The sequence below is a fragment of the Chaetodon auriga genome, chromosome 23 (genome assembly GCF_051107435.1).
Source record: "Chaetodon auriga isolate fChaAug3 chromosome 23, fChaAug3.hap1, whole genome shotgun sequence".
In the NCBI taxonomy this organism is placed as follows: Eukaryota; Metazoa; Chordata; class Actinopteri; order Chaetodontiformes; family Chaetodontidae; genus Chaetodon; species Chaetodon auriga.
The window spans coordinates 7,786,449-7,813,172 of record NC_135096.1 but is presented as its reverse complement, the minus strand read 5'-3'; the positions used below and the strand labels follow the sequence as shown (position 1 = coordinate 7,813,172).

The 26,724-nt window shown below is 43.4% G+C and overlaps 1 protein-coding gene across 3 annotated transcripts in view; it reads left to right on the top strand.

Annotated features, from left to right (window-relative positions):
• The window catches only part of LOC143316243 (receptor tyrosine-protein kinase erbB-4-like), a 229,845-nt gene that overhangs the window by 93,749 nt on the left and 109,372 nt on the right, over positions 1-26,724 (top strand). For all 3 annotated transcript variants that reach the window (XM_076724092.1, XM_076724093.1, XM_076724091.1), the window contains exon 2: positions 23,542-23,693. In XM_076724092.1, the coding sequence (XP_076580207.1) occupies positions 23,542-23,693 (152 nt within the window). The remainder of the gene's footprint in view (positions 1-23,541; positions 23,694-26,724) is intronic.

The following is a 26,724-nucleotide window of genomic DNA, read 5'->3' as shown; positions in this document are numbered from 1 at the left end:
CGTCATCATGCACCTCGTGTGCTTCCTGTGGGGTAGTTCGCCTTTCCACCACCAATTTGCATCGTAATGAGGAAAAATTGATTTCCTCAAAACTCCTCCTTGTTTAGAGATGCTGACATCACATTCATCCGCTGCATATGTTATGTGAAGACAAGTATGTTGACATAGAAGTATTTGCTAATTATACATCAGTTGACTTAAATAATGGCATCATTAGCGTAAAATGCTGCTGGTGGTTCTGTGTGTGTGTGTGTGTGTGTGTGTGTGTGTGTGTGTGTGTGTGTGTGTGTGTGCGCCTGTGGCTTGTGAGCGAATACAGATGTGCTCAGATGTCAGTACAGCGTTGTTTTAATGAGGGCCTCTCAATTGAAAACATCTTGAAATCATATGGTTGGCTGTAATTTTCAGATTAGAGGAGGATGTAATGGAAGATGCTTTGAAAACAAGGTGCCGCGGTGTTGCAATAGAAGGCTGGCGTGCAAATCAAATGCCACTATTATGAGGTAAACTTGAATTCAGTGTTCCTCCCAGAGGGCTCAGCGCTTCATGCTATTGATTTATGTCTGGATTCTGGTGTTGGTCACAAGGATCAATACAGCTTGAGTTGTCTTCTGCATGTATTAAATGACACATCTACTGTACTGCTTTCTATGATATTTAGGGCTTGACGTCAGCCCTTTGCCGAGATGCAAGAGCAGTTTTACTTCTTTGTTTTGGAACACACACATGCTGCGCTGCTTTCTGTGCAGAGGAGGAAATTAATTTACCTGCAGAGGGCAATTGTGCTCACGCAAACTGTTTTGGGAAGCCATTTGTCATTCTTTATGGGGCCGTTTCATCAGAATCCCTGTTTGAAAATAGACAAACTCTCACATTAATTTTAGAATTATGACACTGTGGCGTGCAAAAAGCTGCTCTTTTCACTTCTCTAGCCTTGCGTTCAGGGTCAGCTCTGCAGCCACGGCGGCAGTTTCGAGGGCAGTTTCTGCTCTCGTTGTTGAGATGGAAGAGCAGTCACGGCAACCCATCTCATGGACCATTTCAGGGTTTCCAGTAGCCTTTAGAATCCTTGAAATGTCCTCAAAAAGTTTTTTTGGTAATTGATTGAGTGGCATTGAAATAACTTTGAATTTTAAAAGATAGAAATGCTTGACAGGAAGGGGTTTCATTGATCGCAAGTGTGCAGCTATTCCTCTTCCTCTGCATAGGAATGCAAACATGATGATCCGTCTCTGGCTTCCTGCTCACTCACACTATCTGTCTGGCAAGCTAGCTCGCAGTTTGTGGTGTGTTGATGCTAACATGCCTTTGAAAGTCAAAGAAAATTCCTCAGTTTTGCAATACTTGCAATACGAATCCTTTTCTACCATCACTAAATGACATTAGGCTAAATGAATCTTCATTATTTTCATTTTTATAGATGAGACCCTTGGGTGTTTCTGACTCCAAGTATTGTATCTCCACCCGGCTTTGAAAAAGAAGCAGTATTCTTGGAGACTTTGACTGCCAGCATTCATTTGTTAACTTATTTTGAACTCCTACATTCCCCTCTGCTTCGCGTCATCGGATATTTTTAGCATTTCATGTCGCTTTCCCGCATCACGAATGATTCACACCAAGTAAACAACCTTTTCCCTTTCGCGTTGCGAGAGCAGCGACAACCACAGTAGGAATTCAAGCCGAGTGTGTGTGTTCATACCTGCACGGGCACACATTCCTTTTGATGTGTGTGTTGTGTTGCGTGACCGGATCGGTTGATCCTTGTGCTTAATGGATGGAACGGCCTGAGATTTGCTGCCCTGCGGTGCGCACCCAAGGGACTGAGGCATCAGCGGGTACAATACACACTATTATAGTCTGCTTGCAGAAACATACACACACACACACACACACACACACACACACAGACTGGACACACCGTTACCCATATGATCTGTCTTTCCCAGCTATACCATATACTTATATTTATATATACATGTATACTATACTTTTTGGCCTCTTCCCGTCATTTTGATTCCTGCACGCTCTCTTCTCATTCTTTCTCCTTTGCAGCCTCACACTCATTTACCACCTCATGTATCCATCCATCCATTAAATGTACTATTTGTGAGCCCTTCTCCTTCTTCCCAGCTCACTGCTCTCTTCCTTTTATTGTATTCAAATTTCACTAATACTGTACAGTACCTACTGAATCTATAAATAATATAGTATTTTCTGCCCTCAAATACGTGTGGTGAATGCGTGCATCAGCGCGTGTGTGTGTGTGTGTGCGCAAGCTGTGTGTAGTAGCAAAAACACTTCCACTTGTCTCCTGGGTTCTGCTAATTAAAACATCTCCTGTCTAAACTTCCCTCACATTAACATCACACACGAGCATCTCAGACAGGAGGACTCGTCAAACTTGGGCACAACTGCTGTAGTTTGACACAGTTTGTGTGTGTGTGTGTGTGTGTGTGTGTTTTTCTGCCTGCGCGGCTCTGTGCTTTTGTGCACGCTTGTGTAATCTCACGCAGACATTAGCTTAGCAAGACCAGCTCTCCCACAAAGAGATTTCATGATCACAAGACTAACCCAGATACTTGAAGACTGAGGAATAAAATGGCCTGAATATCGCGGCCTGTTTGACATTCGTTCGATCAAATCTCCAAAAGCTGACATTTTCTTGAACTTTTCCCTTCCTGATTCATATATTTCGTGATGCCTTGATGTGCGCCTGGTGAGGTGCAAGCGTCAGCCGCACTTTGCGAAAGTCGTCTGAAGATTTCCGTTGTTGATGCAAGCGGCAGGCTGCCTCACAATGGCAAACCCCATTAAAGGTGGCTGTTTTCTGGCGTGAGGGCCTTCATTAGACGAGAGTGCGGGTGTGTGGATGTAGCCGTGTCATTAGCACCATGTTCTCCCTCGTCCATCAGCGCTCCTTTATGGCACATTTCACTCCCAACTAGGTCATTCAGGTTTGCTTGGCAGATGGAATAGCCCGAGCAGCGTGGAGACATAAAGCAGGCAGGCGCGTAATGATACACGTGCACATCCTTTGTGCACAGACACATAATCACACTTGGTCTTCTTTTCTTTCCTCCTGCTCCGTGCCACAATAAGAACCTCACAGGCACGCTACTCCTCTGTCTTTTGCCTCATCCTTGCACCACTGTCCTGCTCTCAAGCGAACTCAGGCAGGGAAAAACAGGCCGCGGCACGCGGATGCTCGATTATCCTCCGCCCCCCCTCTCCCACCATCCACTGCTGTCAAACTTCACTTCCCCTGCACACAGGCTGTGAAATGCAAACACACACCCATTGAAACCGGCATTCTCTTGGGGCGGAGCTGGGTAATCATGCCACAGCACCTCTGGCAAGGCTAATTAAACCAGGACATCTGTGCCTTATTCCACATCTGGAGCAGGTGGCGGCGTCGCCTGCAGTATCTTCCCCCTCATCCACTCTTGCCGCCACCACCTCGTTACTGCACTGCTAAACAATGACGACTGCAAGGGCGCACGCACAGATCGCTTGCTCTCTTTTCTTTAAAGCATCTTCAGTCAACGTTGACGCCGCATTTCGACTTTCTTTTGTGCATCAATGGCAAAGGGGAACCAAGTCTCCCTGTGCCCATCTGTGTTTTCCAGCCAAAAGAAGAATGTTACTAATTTAACTCACCAGAGAATTAATTATCTCTGCAGTTATGTCCCCACTGTTAGTCGATACAGTTATAAAACTCTGTACTTGATCAACAACATCCCCTGTTAGTCCCTGTGACAGCGTTTTGAAAGCTGCAGCCACCTTCTTCCTTCCATTCTTGCTCCCTCCCTTTTCCTGGCTTGCCTCTGCAGAATTCTGACACAAAAGTGAACCTTTCAAGCCGAAATCTCTTTAAAGACACATTCAAAGTCTCAATGGGGCCGGTGGGGATAGGTTAGGGTTTATCCAAGCAAAATCAAGTCAGACAGTGAGACAGGGTGGCAGCATTTGACGGTGCTGGGTGTTGAATCAACGCCAGCTGGATCCTCGGGAGTCTTCAATAACACCGTTCTCGCGGGCAAACACACACAAAAAAAAGACTCTATTTGCATGCCCTCATGAGAGTGATTGTGTAAATAAAAACTGAAAAAAAAAAGGTTTTATTTAAAGGTCATTTACAGCAGAGTCACATAAACTTCCCATAATCCCCCCTTTTGATGTCTTTAATAGTCATCCTTAATCTGAATTCACACTTCCGATGATTCTCCCGCATGCTCTGCATCACACTTTATTATCTCCTTTCTTTAACAAATTGTTATGGGATTTTCTATTTAAATGACTTCTTATTTTGCTGCTTCTTGGTGACCCTCGAGCCTTCACAGCGTGTCCCTCGAGGCCCCATGACATGCCCGTAACAAGGAGCTTATTGCAACGTTATTGCCCAAGCATCTAGAAGGTTCCAGGGGCCCGAGGGCACATGTGATGGTGCTGACAGGTCCTGGGGACTCAACTGTCACTGTCAAGGAGCCAGCGGGTCGGCTCGATGCAGTTGTCAAACGGCAGGCGAGGAAATGCAGACAACGCAAACACCCGGGCGTTTGCTAAGAGATGCATATCGTTCCCATGCACATCCATATGCAAACACACAGCGAAGACGTGCATGTACGGCACGCCGTCATGCATGTGCAAAATGAAATAATGTTATCCTTGCTGTGGTGTGACAGGAACACACACACACACACACACACACACGTATATATGAAACACACACACACACACAACCTGGTGAGTCCTTCGGGAGCCCCTGACAGCTCTGCCCTGAGCTTCCAATCCGTCTCAGGGAGCTCCAAACACCCAGTGCAATTACTCTTTCTTGCTGACTGCACCTGCACAACATAATTGAGAAGGCTACTGGGGCTTTGTCACTTAAGGTAAAGATGTAAAAGAAAAAAATGTGCCCTGGCTAAGCTGCAGAACTGCAGCACGGGGCTATTACACCTCAAACAGTGTGCGCGTTTAGCTCACCGTGCCTGTCGGTGTGTGAGCGAGGATGCCCGTGGGTCTGTGTGTGTGTATTGTTTACTGAGGGAAACCGTGTTAGACAACTGAGGCAAAGTGGATTAGGATCCTCCACGTTAACTTTTGTATTGAATATTCCGTGACGAATTTGCAAGATTTGAACTCTGCGAGACAATTCTGTCGAGGTGGCGCGTCAGCCCCGACTGAGAATATCAAATATTCATGCGGTTTCCATCGTTTGAGTTCGGCATTAATGGTTGGAGAGCCAGTTTTAATCATCAGAGATTTAATTAAGCTCTGGTGGTGCAGCTATGGCTGACTTCTGGAGACCAGGGGATCCGGAGCATCCCCCAGTCTGACTTTAATGAAACCAATGGCAGGTCATTGTCTGTAATGAGGAAATTGACTCGGATCTCATTATGTGTCTTTTATTTCATTCTATGCAATGTAAGAGGAAGTTCCAACTTAATGAACTTGTACTAAAAAACTTTATGTTAAAATGGTCCAGCACTGACTTTCTAAACAGTTGCAGGTCATGAGTGTTTGAACGCTCTCGCTGACGTCACCCTCCCCAGTGACCGGCCTGGAAACAAATTGCCAGTGCTGCCATTTAAGTCATCTGGCAAGCAATTATAAAGCTGGAGCTTTGAAATGAAGTTGACTGGTCGAAATGGCAGATCTCTGTGACAGCGTTTTCAGTAATCTGGCAACCATGCAGTTTGCTTCGATTCCAGCTGCCTCGACCGGGAGCCAAATCTTCCCAGTTTCACATGAGGGACAGAGAGACATGGGTGGATAATCAAACGGGGTGGAGGATGAGCAGGGGAGTACAGGCGTAGCAAATAAGGCTGCTCTTTATTTCTTTTATTTATGTGGCAGTATTTTGTCCCTGCATTCGCACTCATGACAAGACTTTTGAGAAGACTGATCGATCGATTGATAATCAGGCTAGCCGTTTCTACTTGTTTCCAGCCTTGATGCTAAGCTAATCTAACCATCTCCCAGTTCATATTTGCTGTTATATTTCCCTAAAATCTGCATGCAGTACATAAACATCTGTTTTTTCCTTTTCCTGTTTTGGCCCCCTCGCTCTCCTGCTCCAAGCCATTGTTAAAACTCACATCCATGGCTATTTATGCAGACTGACACCAATGCAAACAACGCTCCTTTGAATTTCAACTTGATCTGTCAGTCACTTTCCGTGTCCTTCTCTGAACCCCAGCCTAATTTTCATGGATTTATACACACACAGACTCACCTCGAATACCTAGAAGTCTGTCGAATTGTTATTTAGGAGCCAGAATGTGAGCTGTAGTTGTCCTCTGTGAAATCTTGCCCACTTTTGCAACTTTCACAAATGAGTTTCCTTCTATTTGGCTGCGCTTTTTTTCCTCCAGCCCTCCTTCTTTACGTCCACATCCTCATCCTTCCATCAGACTTTACTCCTTCCATCCAAAACCCCTTCCTTTCCTCTTCTCTTCTCATCCTCTTCCTCCTCCCTCTAGCCCACCTGTGAAAATATCTAACTTTCATCCCCCTCGCTTATGTATTCCCCCTGAAGGCAGACTAAGCTCTTTCCCCATCTCCTCCTGCTCTCTCTTAGCCCTCTCTCATTCCACCCCATCTTTCTTATTCTCTCTATCATTTGTGTGCCAACTCACACAGAAAAGACACACCCGCTCAGACACACACTTCCCTGTCATTTGTCAACACTGTCAGCTCAGATGGAAGGAAACGTCCCTACCTACCTACCTACCGCCCACTTCTTTACATCAAATCCCACCACAGTGGAGTAGGCAGTGCCTCAGCTCTCAGTATCAACCTCCAATATCAAGGAGAGCAGCCAGACTTGCCGAGTCAGACTCGTAAATGATGGAAAACTGTCACTTTACGGCTCCTTGCCAGTTCCCTCGGCTGGAAACCTTCCTGAAATCAGATTCCCGATGAAAAAACGTGACTAATTAAACATAAACTCTCAAAAAAAAATGTACCCCAAAATGATACTTTGAAGAAACTTAAGACTTAAAAAGATTAAGACTTTGAAGGTTTCAGATCGTAGAGGCTCGTTTCTGGCATGCTGTCATACGAGGAAATGAACTAATCCCTGAAAAGTCAACTCCAGCGCAGCACATTGTGATTTGTTTGCATGTTAAGACATCTTGAAGCTTTTTGTTTGATCCGAGCATATGGCAGATCTTAGCTTTTCCTGGTCCGACTCCAATTACTACACCAGTTAAGACTTTGTCAGCACATAAAAGGACCACCACTCCACTCCAAGACACTACGGCATGTGAAAACACTCAGTGTGAAGTGGAGCATCAATCAATCGAGGAATTAATTTGAAGACTCAAGCAGAAAGTTCTGACACATTTGCACAAGAGTTTCATTAAAGAGCTCCGGAGTTCACAACCTCTCAGTTCTGCAAACTCAAACGTCGTCAGACGTCCTGAAGCAAATTCTTTGTGTCTCTCTTTGCTTTCTAGTCAAAGAAATGTAAAATTAATTTATGTTTTGTTGCTGGGAGGGACTTCTTCTGAAAACTGGCTCATCTGAGACCAAACTTTGAATGCTCGCAGTCATAGAAGTTCGATTGGCCTTTTGTGAAAAGTTATATGAATTCCCTCTGACAAGGACATTATATGTGTGTCTCAAGTAGGATTCGGAAAAATACACACTGACTGAAAGAAACTGGTTGTTTATTGAGGGAATATTAATCGTAAAGCTAGAGCCTCTTTCTACATCTCATTTAACATCCTATAAGAAGTGAAATAGTGATGACTTTGGTTAAATTATTTCCTCAATATAGCGTAACCCCTGCTCATCACACAGCGATGTTCCCTTTTCACGCTGATTGCCTTTACATTGTCACTTGCCCAAAGAAAGGTTGCAGTTCATTTCTTAACTTTGCCACTGGAGCGTCAGAAGCAATTAAGCCTCAGCAATTGAGCTCCTGCTTTTAGGTCAGATGAGAGGGAGGGATAAAGGGGCATTTCACCGAGTCGCACACAGCAAAACGTCAAAGTCAGGCCGCAAGTGTGCAACGCAGAGTGAAAGCATGGTGTATAATTGCATAATTACTAGAATGCAAGGTTGCAATGTTACATGCTAAACTACCCAACAGTATGAAAGTTCGTCATGATACTGTGATAGACTCAGTGCTGGATACTTCTTTTGTATTTCACATTCAGGACAGCAGGGAAGTATGATTATGAAACGTATTGCCAGTGTTATTTGAAGTGAATGTGTAGCATGTCTTTGGATAATTTGCTAACAGGCACAGTCTTCTGCGGTAGCCATTTTTAAATTCAGCTTTCAAGCATTCGGTTTTGCATGTCCTTATCCACAAACAGACTGTAGTCTCTTGCATGTTCCAAAACTGCATGAAAAGATGACACAGAGAACAGCCATATTGCTGAGCAGAAGCCCTCAAACTGAAACGTATTTGTAGTCAAGTGAGCATAACAGGTGATTTTACAAATGCAGTGAAGATCTTCGGCTTAGAATAGATTTGTGCTTTTTCTCTTAGCAAAGCGACAAGTTTGGAAAGGTTCCTTCTCTCCATTCTCTCCTGTACTTTTTGTACTTCCCAACTTATACATTTATTTATCAGTTTTGGTTGCACTGGGTGAGCATGTGTTTTTTGAAAAGACGGGTCAGACAGGATCAAGGTAAACTGTCGATGTGTGCACGCATTAAGCAGGAAAGCTTGGTTTTGTTTGATCTTGCACTCAGGTAGTACAATGATATGCCTTTAGTCTCTGAGGGCGCTCCAGTGAAGTGGAGAGAGGAGGGTTGAGGGAATCACTCACAAGCTCCTGAATTCATAACTACCCCAATGAGCAATAACCATCCTTCAGTTAGCACGGAGCGCAATCACCCATTTAATTTCATAATTATCGATTGTTTTTGTTGGCCACGCCGAAAAGGTCAAGATGAGTTTTTTTTTTGTTTTTTTTTTTCCCTTCAATCAGCGAACGTGAAAGCAGGTTGAGACAGCGAGGGAGAAAGCTGACTCAGGCAGACAGACTCTCCTGCTGAGTGTCTGACAACTGGCTGGCTGATTGGCGACGCAGACACACAAACACGCTCGTGCATTTTTAACTCGAAGAGTACGCACGGACCAAACGCACAAGCCAAGGAAATCACGCACGTTTCCTCGGCCTGCAGTGCAGAGCGAGGAAGCTGCCTCTGACTTGTATTTTTTGCAGAACTGCCCACAACACGCCCGCACACCCACTCGCTGAATACACACTCACATTTCTCTTTTACCACACAAAGACGCTTCCCTGAACACCGCATGCGCAAATGATGCATGAACACATCAGAAAACATCCACACATTTAAAAACACACACTGAGGCTCTCAGGCAGGCATTTCTTTTCCACGTCTGCACAGCAGCTCGTTTCATGTGCCGCAGCAACTCTGTATTTTCCCTCACAGATCGCTGGCCTTTTGCCTTCTTGCTATATATTAGCCTTCCTCATACAGTCTGTGGTCGGAGAATGGAGGCTGCTACTCCCATCTTTAATGTGACGCTTTAAAGAATCACTGGGAAGCAGTTTTTGATCATTTTGCTGACTTTTGCACTCCTGACTGCTGCCCTTTAAGGTGGATAATGAGTATTATAAGGCAATATCAAGCCTGTTGCTCAATTAATCGATGCAAATTGTATCCAGTAATGTAAAAACAAAACTAAGGATCATGCGTTATTTTTTCATGTAAATCCCTGCAAAAACAAATGAGAGGTGAGCAGAACCTATTTAAATCAATGCAAACCAAGACAACGGTGATATGTAAAACCGAAATGACATGGCACACACATATTATCACACTGTAATACAAAAATTACTGCATGCTTTGTCTTCACCCTCAATCACTCCCTCCATCCCTCCTCACCCTGTCATAGCCACAGTTCCTGACTCATCAGACACTATTGTGATGGACCCTCCATCGGCGGCTCACAGGGCTAAATTATTGGCCTCTTTTTAATAAGGCTATGGATTGTTTGAGGAATGGCACCGGCACCACTGTTGATTATATTGAAAGCCTGTTGTTTTATATCCTGCGAATGTCAGATTTCTGCTATTTACATCCCTCAACTCCTGCACGCCGGCGAATGGCTATTGATTTTGCCAAAGATGAATGGGAGTGGTCGCGTGGAATTAAAAACAAAAAGACAAAAAGGGGTAAGAGGAGGAGGAGGAAGGGGGAGAAATTGAGGATTGCTCTGGAGTACAAAGGACAAACGAGGAAGATCGGGGATGTAAAGCGACATGGTTCATCGGAGCTCTGGCTCGGTTCAGCATCTTTAAATTCAAACTACGACAGCCAGAAAATAATCAAGCAGTGTCACAAAACAGCCATCTCTGAGACTTGACTTGGAAGATTTTAACAGCAACTCGTGCGCAAGGGTTTTCGTGCCTTGGTTGGACGTCCATCTTGGCCAGATCTGTAAACAAAATAGTTCCATATTTTGCTCCTGGCACTGTTTTTTTAAGCAGTTTTTCGATGGACTGGGATTCAGTTCAAGACGTGGCGGACTGTTTGATGCTGTTGCCATGTTTTTGGCCTGATTGTCTCCATTGAATTTTTGCGCCTACGGCTACAATTCGTGGTCAAGAGCCAGGCTGCAGCTCTGTCTGTTCCAAGTCTTCATCTTATTCTTTTAAGGGGAAAAAAAAGATGCCCCGCTCACATTCTCTGTTACACATCAGCAATCTGTGATGTTGAAAGAGTTATTTTTCAATGAAATGATGTTATACTTTCTCAAGAACCTACTGTTTTGTCTGCTTCTTCTGCGGGTTTTGTCTTGAGTTGCTGTATTTCTTGGAGTATCTGCAGACAAACTCATGAGTCATTCTCCTTTTTCCAAACACAACACGTCTTGTGTGTCATGAACTTCGACGTTTGTGGAGATGGAAGGTCCAGCCTTGACCTGCAGTTGGCAAAACAAGCTCGCCACAAGCTTCATAAGCAGCTGTGTCAGTCGTGTCAATTAAATTCACCAAGGAGTCATGGTTGTGGACCATCAAGCTTCTGTATTTCCAAGCATTTTGAGGACTTCTCATCAAAAGAGATTTGTACATCTGATCAGTGGCTGCCAGAGCGCAGAAAGTCATGATACATTTATGGTGAAACAAATGAAACAAGATGAAAATAGTTTTATTATGTGAGTCAGATTTAAAATACAACAACTACACCTCGAAAAAGAAAAACACACAGGGAGCTATTAACTATTTAACCATTTGGAAGCACGTTTTCTCCACTGGAAGGGCAGCTTCGGGGGCACTTCATCACATTTATCTACTGTTACGGCTTCCTCAATGTGGAAACAAACACACTTGGTGGTTTGAGCTGATTTGCTTGAACATGTTACCTTTGGCTCTTGGAACTTATAATTAACATGTTGTACTATTATCAGACATTCCTTCAACAAAATGATTACCCAAGGAAATAATTAGCAAGTTCATCAGTTAAGAAAGTAATTAGCTACATCCTGTGAATGTGACACAAAATAGCCTTTTTAAAAAAAAAAACATCATGGCCGACCAGATGTGGTCGGCCACGCTCAAGCAGCTTAAAGACAGCTTTGAATTTCAGGTCAATCAATACTGGTATTTCAAATTTGCATCGTGACAAAAGCGTTTAGCTTTAGAGGAAAGAGGAAGAAAGTTTCGAAAGGCGGCAGAGGAGGAGAGGCAGACCTTTAATGACAACAGACAAGGACAGGAGGGAGTGAAAAAAAAAAACTGTGGGGCTGGGAAAAATGGGAAAGATTGTTAAAAAAAAACACAGGAAGGAGAGTGGAAGAGGAAGAGCGTAAAAAAAGATGACAGGAGTGGAATGAGGTAGTGGGGAGGAGGAGTGAGGGAGGGAAGGAGGGATGGAGTACAGATAGATGAATGACATTTTGGATTCTCTCAGCAATAAAGCGTCTCCCTAGACGCAGGCTGTCTGGGTTTAGACAGAGGCCGTCACACTGAAGGGCTCATTTGCCTTTCAGTTGCTCATTACATCCAACCCAAACTTATTTCCTCCTCCGGGAGGCCAGTTTCCCCCACCGGTGGTCCCACTGTCTGTGTGTGTGTTTACATGTGCAGCCGTGCATGTGTCCTCCCATACAGGATGTTTTTGCATGCGTGTCGCTGCCTTTCGCGTGTGTTTTCTGTGCATTTCGGAGGCAAAAGTGGCCGTATGGACAGCATATGCGGTGTGTGTTTGGGTGCGTATGTTTCATTATCTGTCTGGCATGTTGTGTTTGTGACACACCACTTCACTTCATACACAATTTGAAGGCAACTTCTGTGTTTGGAACGACTGAAGTTAGTAATGCTCGCACAACATGGACACACACACACGTCGTAATGTGATTTATAAAAGGGGAGTGAAGTCAACACACTTGAACATGTACAAATAAGCATTCACACACATGCACACACCCACATAATGCATGCGTCTTTACTCTGAAGGCGTATCCTTTCGCTTCCATATTGAAACATGCAGGCCTCACGGCATAAATGTTCTCGAACCTTCCTTCATCATGATTTCTCCCATATGGTTCCTACTAATATTCTGCTAGGAGCCAACTCACTGGAACTGAGACACACTCTCTCGCTCACATACACACACACACACACACACACACACACACATGCATGATCACAGGCAGCCCTTCTGTGCTACATTAACTACAAACCTCATTTCCCCACAAAGAGAAGCCACCGGCTGAAAATTGGCTGGGACGAGTCATTAAACCTGTGTCTGACACTCTCACACACTCACACACACACACACACACACACACACACACACACACACACACACACACAAGCATGCACAACTGTTATACAAATGACCCCCCCACCCACCTGTGTCAGTGTAGCAGGTGATATCCCAGCACCCGCTGAGAAATGATTGCCCTTTTGATGGAGGAGGTCCAGTATTTGTGTGTGTGTGTGTGTGTGTGTGTGCGCAGGTTAGTGTTGTACAAATGTGTATGTGTGAGTCTTGACACGCCTGCCTTTAAGTGCATGTCATGATGTGTGTGTGTGCGTGTCTGTGTGTGTGTGATGGAGACATATATAGAATGATAATTGATGGTGGCTTTCAGGGTAGAGGATTAAGATGCATGGGAATGCCCCGTGGGGAGGAAGAACAGGGAAAAGAGAGGAAAGGAGGAAAAATGGTGCAGATGGAAGAGGGATAAGAAATAAAGAGGAGAGGATGACAGGTTAAAGGCTGGAAAAGAGTTGGGGGGGCAAAGCTGTTATAAAAATCAAGGAAGGACAAAGAGGAAGAGGAGGTGGGAAGAGGAGCTACAGGAGGACAGTCAGTGGGTATGAAGGGGAAGAGACCCTGCTGAGAGGTGATTGATGGCTCTGAACTCCCGCTAGCCCTGGATCAGCCGCCCAAAGCTGTCAGGGACAATTTTAAGTTCGAGTCACAGGGGAAATGGGACGCCCTAATAAGGAAAAAAAAATGTAAAATCCTCTTGTGTGGTGGTCGACTGTCACGACAGACTGTGGTGCACGTCAGGTTCCTCCTACCATCCTTCATTGAATTTTTTTTACTATTTTAAAGAATAAAATGTTGAAATGCTCTCCATCCATCATCAAGTCAGTCAGCTGTTACCTTGTACTCACAGCCACAGGTTGAAGGAGCCGCAGTTGTTCCCCCGAGTCTTGGCTCTCAGGTTTGATCAGGATGTGCACCTATGCAGCCGAAATGCTGCTTCCTGTTCAGTGACATTGGCCCACTTGGTCCCAAATAAGCATTTTTTCTTAATCTCCCGTCATAGTGACTAAAGTATCTTTGAGTTTTGAACTGTTGGTCAGACAAAACAGGCAGCGTCACTTTCGCACTTTGGATATTTTTCACAAATTTCTGGCATTTTAAAGATCAAACAAGTGCATTTGTGGAGAAAATAGTACACAGATTCATCGATAATGAAAGTCGCAAGACTTAATGTAGCTGTTATGCTTTGATTAATCATCTGTCAGCAAGTATTAATGTGCATTTATGCTTGGAAGTTTAGTTTAAGCATGGAAAGGACTACAAATGGGGTGACAGGGAGACTTTGTGTTTGCAAATTGAATAAGCTTATTTCAAAGAGTGTCCTTTTTTGAAGGATACGTTTTGTTCTTGGCCCTGACAGAGACACAAAAGAAAAGGAGGCCTTGGCATTTCACGCCAAACAGCCCCCGAAACAAGTTTTTAAAAGTTAAAAGTAAAAGTCTGCTTTAACAAACTAACATCTTGTCACACTGCACCTTCAGAGATAAAGATGAGGAGAGCAGGGCTGATTAGATTTCTTCAAAGAGTCGCATTTACAAAATTTCAACAAAGTCAAAGTTCTATGTCTGTACTTTCCCCTTTACTTAGCAATCATTCGATCACGTAATTGTTGTGTTGCATCTGTTATTTAAGTGCTGCGTAACGCATGCTTTAGTAGGTTTTCCTCAAATCTGAATGGCGTTGTTTCACTTCAGATGAAAGATGCTGAGAAGGGGTCACACTGACCCTTTTATATGCATTTGAATAGGTCTACATTTACCATCAATGTATTACAATCTACCAAAAAGCCCAGAAATATCATAAATTTGCGATTCATTGGGAACTGTCTGGAAACGTATTATCATTCTATTATCCAAGGGCAACTTGCTGGCCTCTAAAAAAAAAAACCTCCATACTGGAGTTTTAATTGTACTCTCTGTCAGTTTTTAGGAGAAGCACATTTCTTTCTTTTTTCAATGGTGGGTATCTCATTTTGGAATGAAAGTCTTCATTTCATATACAGTAAGCTCATATTGTAGCTGAGCCTGTAAGCTCTGCGGCAGCCTCGTCAGCACCACCTCAGGACTGTGATGGTGGCGGTGGCAGCGATGAGGGGGGATGAAGGCTGGTAGGCCCAGTAATAACCGTCCACCACTGATGTGGTCCCGGCTCCTGGGCTGTTTGAAGCAAGGCATGTGGGAGTGTGTCAGCCGGGGTGCAGGATGTGTGTGTATGTGTGTGTGTGAATGTGTGTGTGTTAGTGCTGTGTGATGAAGCGATGGATGGTGGCTTCTCTTGGATGGGACTGCAGCACAGAGCGGAGGAGTTTTCAGCCACATACGGTACATTTATGACTAAGGAAGTGCATTTGTATAAGTGTGGTTGTCTTCTGCAGACAGTATTTTGTATGCATATAAATTAAGTCTCATCTTTTTGCCGTTTCTTTATACCAGAAAATGTGCTTTTTTTGAAGAAGAAGAACAGGGTTTAAACCTACTTTTCCTCCCAATTTTACGCCTCTGCACTAAGACACAGCTTACACCAGTTAAAAGTAGTTCCTCATGTGATGTTGGCAGCTCTGAAAATGAGTATTTTAACCAGGACTGGAGAAAAAAATGTAAGTGAAAATGGAATAAAATGGGTTATTTGTCTTAGCAGCTATTTAGCCACAATACATTCAGCATGAATCCCTGCAGCCTTTATATGGCATGTCATCAGCCTCTCTTCGTCCCCATTGCTTAATGTATAACTCAGCAATGCTGATTACCTGCTGATTATCCTCCAGCACTCCCCAAAGAAAGTAAAATTAGAGAACTTGTGTCTCATTTTCTTCACTGTCTTTTACTTTTTGTGCTGAAATATTTAATCCACTAATCGATCAGTAAACAGCAAAAACATCTGATCATGAATTAAAGGTGCAGGAGGTGTTTTTTTTTTTTAAAACAGAAGCTTTGTTATGTGAAGCACTTGGGGCATGAGATTGTTGGAAAGCACTTTGAGCTGCAGTTCTTGCATGATTATTATTATTAGTTGTGATAGTAGTAGTACAAAAATTCACTTCAACTGTTCAAATCTGAATAACTGCTGCTTTCAGTCACCGTTTATAGTGAATTAAACATCTTTGCGTTTTCGATGGAGTGGTCAGACAAAACATGCAATTTGAAGGCGTCACCTTGGGTTCTGAGCGTTTTTCACCAATTTCTGACATTTTATACACCAGAAGATCGATAACTTAATTGGGAAAATCCACAGATTATTTCACAGTAGAACTAATTGTTACTTGCAGTCCAAGACATACATCATTTATCACGTTCAAAGCCCCAGCATCATTGTTTCTGTGCTTCACTTATCTCCAGCAGGCTGCTACTTTCAAAGCAAAGGTGCTCAATTTAATACCTCTCCTTTGTTATTCCTCTGGTGCAGAACAATCTAATCAATAATTGTGAACTTGAGCAATGAATTTGATTTGACGTGATTGCAGGAGTGAGTGAGAGAGTACTCAAAGTGATTTTCTGAAGTTCGTACTTTCATCCTCAGGAGAACACTAGCGTCGGGAAAAAATGTCCTCATGCTTTAAAAATTTAGTTATTGGTTCTCTAACCCAGGAGAAGTTGTTTATTTTGAACTTTATTGATCACACTGTACTGAAGCTGTAGCAATATAGCTGAATAAATTCTTAAAAATTGATTGGCGTTCCCCCTTCCAATGTGTGAGGGATCGTGCCGTTATGGTTGTCCTTGCCCTGCGCTCTTAGACTGTATTTTTGACCATGAACTCCAAAAGAACCCTCAGCAGCGATTTGTGCCACTATTTTGCCACTTCAAACCCACACAGTCCACTTGGTGTGTCGTTCAAACTTAGTTTTCCGCCGCTCACAAAGACTTGTATTTCTTCCCACCGCTCGTATGATCTCATTCTTGCTGAAACACCATCAGATTCACTGCTAACAAACTGTAATTCAACACAGGATTGGCAGATAATAGCAGACTCTGCGCTTTTGACTCAGTGTGGAGAGACTGCTTGCTTGTTCCTCTCAGGAAATAACATTTAGTGTTCCTGTCTCGTTTGGACGTTTGCCCCCTTGTGCTGCAAAAACTGATTGCTCCAAACTTTCGCATCAAACACGCTGTTTGTCAGATGGACAGGTCAAGATAGATGTTTCTTGCAGTTTGAGTTGGCCCAAAAATGCGACTGTAGCTAACTGAGCTAAGGGTAGATGATGCAAAAAAAAAAAAAAAAAAGAAGAATAAAACAACCTCTGTAATGTCTCTGTGCAAGAAATCTGTTGAATAGAGCTGAGACCTTGTGTCATGGCTTTGACCTGCTCTGTTTTACTTATGTCATGTTCGTGTCGCTTTGCTGACCCCTGCAGTTACCACGCCACCCACTCGGTCAGCCATTACGGCTCAAACCCAGAGGTTACAGCCTTTCCCACTTTTTAAATGTGCAAACCCTTTTGTCCGACTTCTAGCAGCTCATGATCTCAGGTTTCCAACAGAAATGAAAGAAGAAACACGGTGGCATGTAATGCACTTGCAGGAAAAAAAATCACATTTGGAAATATTATTTCATTCTACATCAGAGTTTTCAGACATTTAAGCTATAATCCTTATGATTTTCATGGAATCAAACCCCATTTTTGGTGCTGTTTTTTGCTCTGCATTCATTCTGCCAAAGCCATTCAGTGTGTTTAAATTCAGTAATTATCTCCCTGCACTGGAGTTGTCAGTGGTTGTGGCGGAGTCTGCCATTCCAACTTTGGAATCAGATTCAGCATGACATGCATCATCAGAAAATGACGCATGTGCAAATCGCTCCGTTTACTGTTCACTCTCTTACCCCCCTTGCCAAATTCAGTTACTGCTAATGCTGAGGGAGGGGAGGGGTCAAAGGAGAAGAGAGGAGAACTGAGGAGGACTGATGGAAAAATGAGACAATCTGAGCCTAAAACAGCAACAGGAGGATGGAAACATGATAACAGATCCGACACGGAGAGTGTACAAGCTGAAGAAGAGGCAGCAAGGAGCAGGAGAAGAGATGAAATGATGAATGAACACAAGCTCAGTGTGTCGGTTGTCTCTCCCTTCATGGACAGATCAGAACTGGCTTCTGCACCCGAACCTGCGGTGCATACATATTTCTCTGCCCCACCTGTCCTGCATTACTCGCTCCTGCTTTCTGAGAATACAGGGATGTTTGCTCATTGTTAGTAAAGTACACAAGGTTTTCTCCTCCCAGAAGAATGTTATGAGGCAGGATTAAGTTGTAATTCAATTTAGGGAGATTAAATTCAGTCACTTTCAGCCAGAAAAGCGACTCAAAGGGCTATGCCAGCAGGAAAACCGGGTTTTTTTTCCAGCTGTGAGAAGTTTTCTTTTGCTTTTTTTTCTTTTAATTCAATGCATATGCATGTGTTTAAACATGGAGCCAGAACACACACACACACACTCAGGAGCAGAATGTATTTACACAAAAATGTCCACAGACACAGACATAGAATGCACACACTCCATCTGTATTTGAACTGGACGGAGACCAAAGAGCGAAGGAAAAAAATCACCACATCACTGCAGCCTGTGAAGGCTGCCAACTTAAGTCATTGCTCTCGTTATTGCTCGTTATCTATTAGTTATAAAGACGTGGACGTCATCAAAGTGGATGAGGAAACTGACTCTCTAGTGAAGGCGTTGAGTCATTGGAGTCTAGTATCTGCACTGCTGGACTGTATGAAAATTGTACTACGCAACAGTATTGCCAAGAGCTCACTCCTTCTCTTTCTATTGTTCTTTGTGTCTGTGGGCTGATCTGTTTCTTCTCTGTTCCTCCCTCTGTTGCATTCATCTTCCTGCCTCAATGACTGTTTTTTTCTTTCTTTCTTTCCTGTATTTCTCTTCTCATCCAGTCTTGCTTTTTTTTTTTTTTAACCACTGATGAATTCCAAATTACAAGACCACCTATCTACCTTTACCTGTCAATGATCTGGTGTGTCTGTGTGAATACTGACTGTGTCTGGTAGCAGGAAAGGCAAATGTAGTTTCAGTGTCTTTTAACTGTGACCATGGACCTTAAACAAGTAGTTCTTATGCCTAAATGACCACAGCTGCACCACAGTAAAGGTGGATTAGTTGCTCATATGTTCATATTTTTGTAGTCAGTGGCACTTTAGGCCACTGTCCTGTTTTTAAGGTCTGTTGTTGCTTCTATTTTATTATTTACTGCCAGCCCATCAAAACCTTCTGCCCATGACAATAGAAAGTCAGTCATGAGGCATGTGTTTCTAGCCTTGTAGTATGTGATAATGCTGGTTTTGTGTGTTATGTTTGATTAAGTTAAGGAAATTGAAACCTCTTGGTTGAGGTCAGAGAGGCAAGGCCCTCAAGGTTTAAACAAATCAAGGTTGAATAAATGTCTATCTTTGTCTCTGCAAAGACAAAACTGTAGACATATCCTGTCTATTGCCTTGATTGGCAGATATCTGCTCCCCCACCACACACACACACACACACACACACACACACACACACACACACACACACACACACACACACACACACACACACACCGGGGCTGTCAAGTGGACATGACCTTGTGTCACCCGATGCATTAACAGTGAAAAAGGTTCAATACTTACATTGTCCACCGCCGAGCCTGAGAGAAAGAGGAGCGCAGAGAGAGAGAGAGAGAAGGTAGAGATAGAGAAATAGATGGCTAAGGGCAGAGAAAAAGAAATTAGGAAAAGAGAGAGAGAGGAAGAGGTAGAGCAGATGGATCTAGACACTTTCGAAATGAGCCCAGAGAAAAGAGCATTTACAGTAGAGCGTGTCCATATGAATGCTAATGCTCCTGGACGTCATTCCCACTCTCGCAAATACAAGATTGTGTCTCTCTTTCATTCTCCGTCTCTCCCTCTCTCTCACTTTCAATTCTATTTTCTTTGCCTGGCTTTACCTTGCTTACTCACCCTGAATGAGTGCCATTTCTCTCTTTGTTTGTGTGTGTGTGTGTGTGTTGGCAGATATTGGCTTTTGAGAGTTGTTTTCCCCTCACTTTTCACCTCTCCCCTCTGATCTTTTATCGGCGCACACACACACACAGACGAACTCGCGCACACACCTGCAAGTAGGTTTCAATAACAGATTATTACACCCACTAACCTTTCATCCACACACACGCACTCACACAGACACTCGCACACACACATGCGTTTATCGATCTGACCAATTTTAGACCCTCTCACAGGCTTCCTTTGAGTTTGTAGCAGCTTTTAAATCATTTAATCTAATAACTCATCTGTGTGGGTGTGTGCGTGGGTGTGTGTGTGTGTGTGTGGTCAGCAAATCTCATTTATCACCATAGCTCAGGTCCCTTCACTGCCATTCTGTCCCACACATCCTGTACCCACAGCAATATGGAGGATCACAGAGGAGAGGAAGCGCGCTCATCTTTGCAGAGCCAACGATCCATAAAGCAATATGGGAGTTTATGAGCTCTCAATGTTGTTCAATATAGGGGCAAGTTCAACTATGCAATAGTCCATTGGTTTTTTCCCCTCTTTTTGTTCTCTCTTTTGAAAATTCTTCTACTTTGGATGTGGAAAATCAGAATTTCGGCAAATGAAAAATGCATAGCGGGTGTATTTAAAAGACGTGATAAAGGTTGATTGATGATTTTGCCATGTCAGGAAATGGTAAAAGAGAAAAAGTCCATTATATTTTCCAAAACTGCAGAGGGCCATCTTTTATTTTCCTGTCCAAGAACACTTCAAAACCCAAAGCTTTTCAGACAGTAAATTTAGAAAAAAATTGAAAATCAGCAAATAGCCATGTCTGAGAGCTGGAACCTGACTTTTTCAGCTTTTTTAGCTTACAAACAGGACTTAAATGAGTAATTGATCATCAGAATAGTTGCTTATTGTTATTTTGCAGCTGTATTTTATTCCAAGTAAAAAAAAATCATTATGTTTCAATCTTTCCATCTACGTCAGATATACCACGCAAACGGGTATAAAGCAAAAACAAGAGATTTAAACACATTGGAAAACCTGCATTTCTCAACAAAAAATAAAAAAAAAATACAGATTAAAAGTCACAGACTCTGTGCAGGGAGTCCTGAGAGTTGCTGTGTTTGACATTGGCGATGTAATATGAAGAAAGATACAGAGAACTGCTGATAGACCAGAGAACAGAGTGATGTGTTGTAAACACTACAGCTCATGATGAGACGAGTACACCTCTGTAATCTTATACCGAAGAAAAAGTGATGGCCACTTCCCTGCCTTCAAACTAAAAGCCTAAATTATACTGTACAAGTATACTTTAGAAGTCATAGCACAGCTAGTGATTGGAAACATGCTCATAGTTTTTACACTGCGACTGACTCGCTGGCTAAATGAAACCAGTGTTGGTGTTTGGTAGCAATAAGGGTATAAACCCATTTTTCCAGTGTTGTCGTTACAGGCTTTGCTGTTGCAATTTCTGGACAAATATTACTCACACAACCACAAGAGGTAGCTCCAGAAAATGTAATCACAGGACACCCATTTGCCAGAAACAAAGTAAAAACCAGTAAATCCACTTTGAGTTCTTCTCAGCAGAAATGGGAAGGTTACGTTTCTGTCGTGCAATGTCCATCATCTTAAAAGGAGTAAGGAAGAAGCTTGTGAAGGATGGCTTAATGATATTCCCTCGCTCCCTTTTCCAGACCGTACCAGCAGTCACCAGTTGCAGTTGTTGGCAGGAATGGAACTCAGTTTCAAAAGTGAAATCTATTCAAAGTTGAACCGCTGACGAACTTTAATGAGCAGTTTAATTGCATTTAGCCAAGCTCCATTCCGGGGCATACCGCACACGCACACACCGACAGGACACACAAACCTCCAGTCATGCCTGTGGTAGCTTGGCAATGGTGCCAGCTCAGTGGAGCAGATGGTAGCAGGACTGAGGCTGGGGAGGCTGACTGACTGGTGGAAAGGCTGGCAGGGACAAAAAGAGAGCTTGATGGGTGAAAATAGTAGGAACTAATTACATCGGTCGCCTTTGCATTAGTCCATTGTCAAGCTTTTATCATTAGCAGCGCAGACAAACAGTATTTACTGAACCTGTGTGTTTTAATTATTTGTTGTGGGGTTTTTTTTGGCATTTCGAGATAAACTAAAATTTCTGGAGATCACAAGTTAAAGGTACCATCTTCACCCCGTTCTCTCAAATATTTTTTTTTCAGACCGTTACTCGTTCAGAAGCTTCCTTAGCTTTGTGTCTTTCTGCCAGAAAGCCTTTCTAACACATGGTTAATGTTATGAAGTGGTTGCAGTTTGGCTAGTTTGGCACCAAAATGACCATGATCATGGTTTGGACTAAAATAAGTGTGTTCACGTGCTTGACAAAAGGTGAATCTTTGTTATGTAAGTGATGTCCAATACATAAGTTAATTAGTTACCTAAGTTAAAGTAAGTCAGCCTTGAATTTTGGTTTCAAACAGGACACAAACCCTCATCGGTGCTCTCTTGGGTGAAAGTCCTGTGTTTTACCCATCCATCCTCCTCCATCTAACACTGCCCCACATAAACTCTGTCACTGTTTATGACTTTTTTTCTGGAGTTTGTAATGGCTGAAATGATTAGTGGAGCTCAGTACACATGTGCTCTCGTTGGAGGTGTCAGTGCCATTAATATTGATTGGTAGACAGATGTTTTCCTGAGGCTCTTGGAAGCCATCACGGATGTCAGAGACAGGTGTATGATTCTGTGTTTCTGTGCTTCCATGGTTCTTTGTGCGTGTGCTACTTAAACCAACAGGAAAATCTCCCAGTTTCTAATTGCCGGCCCTTCCCACGCACCAATAGAGCTGTTTCTACTCACTATAATGTCTTCAAAGTCTTGTAATCTCGTTGGCCTCGTAAAGTCTCCAAGTGAAACCCTCTGTAAAGGTCAACCAAGGCAATTTGAATATCTTTGATTAAATGGTGTGCCGGTGCCAGACCCCGACTGTAGGTCACTGCCTCAGAGAAATGATATCCACTCCTCTCACCCCACTTGTCCCTCCCCAAGTCTCGACTCTTGGCGCTCCCTCATTGTCGAGGGTCACGTCTGCCAATCTGCACTCTTTTTAGCAATTTACGTAATCTCTAGACCCATTCCTTCTCTCTGTCCTTCGATCCTTCCCGTTTCACTTCCTTTTCTTTCTTTCTGTCTTTGTCTCATATTCGCACAATACAGTTTTAGCCCTGAAATCCTCCATCCTGAATATTCTTCTTCTTCTGTCTTTTCTGCCCTCTCTCTCATCCTCCATTCATTATCTAACTGATTCTAGCATTTCTCCGAGACTGTGCTATACGGCAGTCGTTGAACCATGTATTTGCACTCTGGTATGTTAGTTAAAACCTCAGTAAGTGCGGTGAAAGAATATGAGTTTTCTTTACAAAATAACTCCAGGGAAAAGAGATGGATCGTATTTTACATCACTTTTACCACTGAAAAAGCTAGGTTAGCTGGTTGGCTGACCTTTAAGTATTAAGCAGCACCAGTGGCAGCCTACTGTATGGGATCAAGTTGGCTTGCCTGATGGCATTTCAAGATAATAACTATCATGGTCGTGAATGACCAGAACACATTAATTTTAATTTGTATTCATGTTTTCGAAGTACATTCCGTGAATCTTAATTCCAGCCTGAGCCTTAAAGTCTGTTTTTCTCCGGCTCTGCCCATTGCGCTTGAGCTTTTTGGATGTGTCATCACATTTTCCCTGCGACACATTGCGTCGAAAGTGACCCCAGCTCTTTCTGTCTCTTCTCTAGTTTGTCCTGGCACAGAGAACAAGCTGAGCACACTGTCTGACCTGGACCAGCAGTACCGCACCCTGAAGAAGCTCTACGAGAACTGTGAGGTTGTCATGGGCAATTTGGAGATTACCAGCATCGATCGAAACCGCAACCTCTCCTTCCTCAAGGTATGAGCACAGAACCATCACTTGCTCGTGTACTCCAGCAGATGGTCACACATCACACTGTATCTGCATGGGTGTCAGGTTCATTGAGAGAGATAGGCAGAAATGTATGCTTCAGCACCACCTTCACAGAGGTGAAGGTGTGGTCACTCGTTCCCTATTTGTCATTCCACTTTGGGAATTTTATCGTCTTTAGGGTACAATATCATGCCTCTGTACACACTGAGTCAAAATGAACAGCATTAAATAAAGCTTCAGTGTTTCAGTCCATGGGCACAAAAGCTGTGTTCACTCATTCAATGCGACCTATATAACAGATAGCAGAAGTACTTTACTCCATAGTGAGCAGTAAACAGACATTGTGCTAGTGTCGTTAACAACACTCTCAGAATTTGGACGTTCAAATAAAATAGCTATAATTAAAGTACACGTTCGAGGCCACAGGGAGTGAGTTCAGATGCAGCCAGAAAACAGGATTGAATTGTTTCAGCACCATGGATAGCGAAAAAGAGAACGGACCGTTTCAGCACCACGGATAGTGACATAGAGAGACTGAATTGCTTCAGCAGCATGAATAGTGACACAGGGAGAGTTGATTGTTTCAGCACCATGGATAGTGACACAGAGAATGGGTTGTTTCAGTACTATGGATAGTGACACAGGGAGAGTTGGTTGTTTCAGCACCATGGATAGTGACACAGAGAATGGGATGTTTCAGTACTATGGATAGTGACACGGAGAGTTGATTGTTTCAGCACCATGGACAGTGACACAGAGAATGGGTTGTTTCAGTACTATGGATAGTGACACAGGGAGAGTTGATTGTTTCAGTACTATGGATAGTGACACAGGGAGAGTTGATTGTTTCAGCACCATGGATAGTGACACAGGGAGATACATGGATGGAGGTGTTGCAGCACAGAGTTGCAAACAGGTTTGCAAAGTTTCAGAACCATGGATAGTGACGATAAGAGAGGGCTGCTATGTATCAATCAAAAATTAATGACAACAAATTGTAGATGACACATCACTCATATTCCAAGGATTTGTTTAACCTTGAAAGTATGAGGGATCTCAGGGTATGGGCAGACTCTAAAAGCAGCACCCTGTACTTCATGAGGGTTGCCCGGCCTTTCCTCACCACTTGGGACTCACAAAGCGGTATCATACTGTGTAGTTGTAGAGTGTGTTGTAGCACTCGTCCAGTTGGTAATTTAATGCCAGGTGTGGTAAAATAGATGTTGAGGAATAGAGTAAAATAAAGTCTGTACAGCTCTTCCATTACCACTGCTATCCTTGCTTTTTTGGATGATGATAATCACCTACATCAGCTTTTTTTGTGCAATGGATAATGCTTCTAATTTACCAAACTCTCAGCCTTTTCAAGAGACAACAGTGAGCTAGTTTTACATTTGCATTCAGGGCAGCTTATTTAGTTGAATCTTTTATCTGCAGGGTGTTACAATATGTAGACAGCAATGGGTTCAGCATCTTGTTCGTTTTGAGAGAACTCATGGATATTGATTGAAGCCCTTTGCTAGTGCAATACAACACTGTGCAATGCAATGAAACTCATGATAAGAGGTACTGATCAGAATAACTATGGGGGAAATGGCTCGGAGACACTGCAGGCAAATGAGCAGTCCCCTGAATGTAAAGTGCCACCATCACCCCTCCAGGACATTAGACTGTCATGGGTCTGCTTCCTGTCCTTTATGTATGTCCGTGTGTGTGTGTCCATCATTGTGACTGTGGGTGAAAATTCATTTGTGCGTCTGCATGTGTGTATACTGTACAGGCCACGAGGTGCCATCCCTCCTCCTGCTGTTTAATGAAGTGAGGTGTAGTCTAATTACTGGGCCAGCACTATCAAATGAATACCATAAACAGTCCCATTAGGCCCAGCGTCATTAGAGAAACAATTAGGCATCTGGGGGATTGTAAAGTGGATGTGAGGGGGGTCAGGATTTGGGTGTTATGTGGTTGCCAAGGAAACTATGTAGCAAACACGCTGTTGGTCACAAGAAATCAGAGACCACATCCTAATTCTTGAGCTGGAAGTGCAATACTGTGAGAATGAATAAAGGTGTGGAGATATTGTGTTTCATTTTCATGGACAGCCCCCTTCATTTTTGGTGATTTTTTAAGTGTAAAACAAGACTTGAAATTAGAATTAGAGGCTTGTTTTTTTTTACCCCCGAACAACAACCACATAAATGTATTTACAGATTTCCAGCGACAAAGCCTGAAACGTGTTCGCAGCACAGCTTTGATATTTTCGTGTGTTTGTTTTTTTGTTTTCATTCTTTCTGGCATTTTTGGCCATTGCATCATCTGCAACTTAAAGCAACGCACGCATGCACACACCCACACAGACACAGCGGTTCATGCAAAGTTCAGTGTGAGCATGCACAGATATCCGCACACGCACACACACATTTCAACAGATACACCACACATGTGTTCATACCTTCAGGCTGGGGGTGGCAAAGGAGAACTGATGCATTTGGACTCTCCATGTTCTTTTTAGCACAGCAGCCTTGGAGGTACAGTACATACAGTACAAACGGGCAAATGGATGGACAGAGTGTTGATGGAGGGAAGGGGTCGGGATGAAGGAGGGAGGGGAGAAGAGCTAGAGGGTTGTCGCTTTTATGGCAGGCAAAAACAGCTGCTGTGCTAAAACTATGCCGTTCAGCAACTGTGCTGCAGGGGTGTGTGTGTTTGTGTCCGTATATATGTGTGTGGACAGAGCGGGGATAGGGGGCGATGGAAGAGATGGAGAGGGAGGAAGGCGAGAGCAGGGACAGAGAGGACGACTTGGTGATTTTTGCCTGGTGAGAGGCTGACAGTTAGATGGATGGGATGGCGCCACAGCCTCCTCAGGTCCAGCTTTCTTCCAAACCACTGCTCTGATTCCTCCCTCAGTGTCTTCTCCTCTTTGTCGTGAGGACCAGAATTGTGATGAAGTTAGCTTTATCGCCCAGTCTGTATCAGATCTGGGTCAATTTGTATTCAGATATGTTAGTGTTTG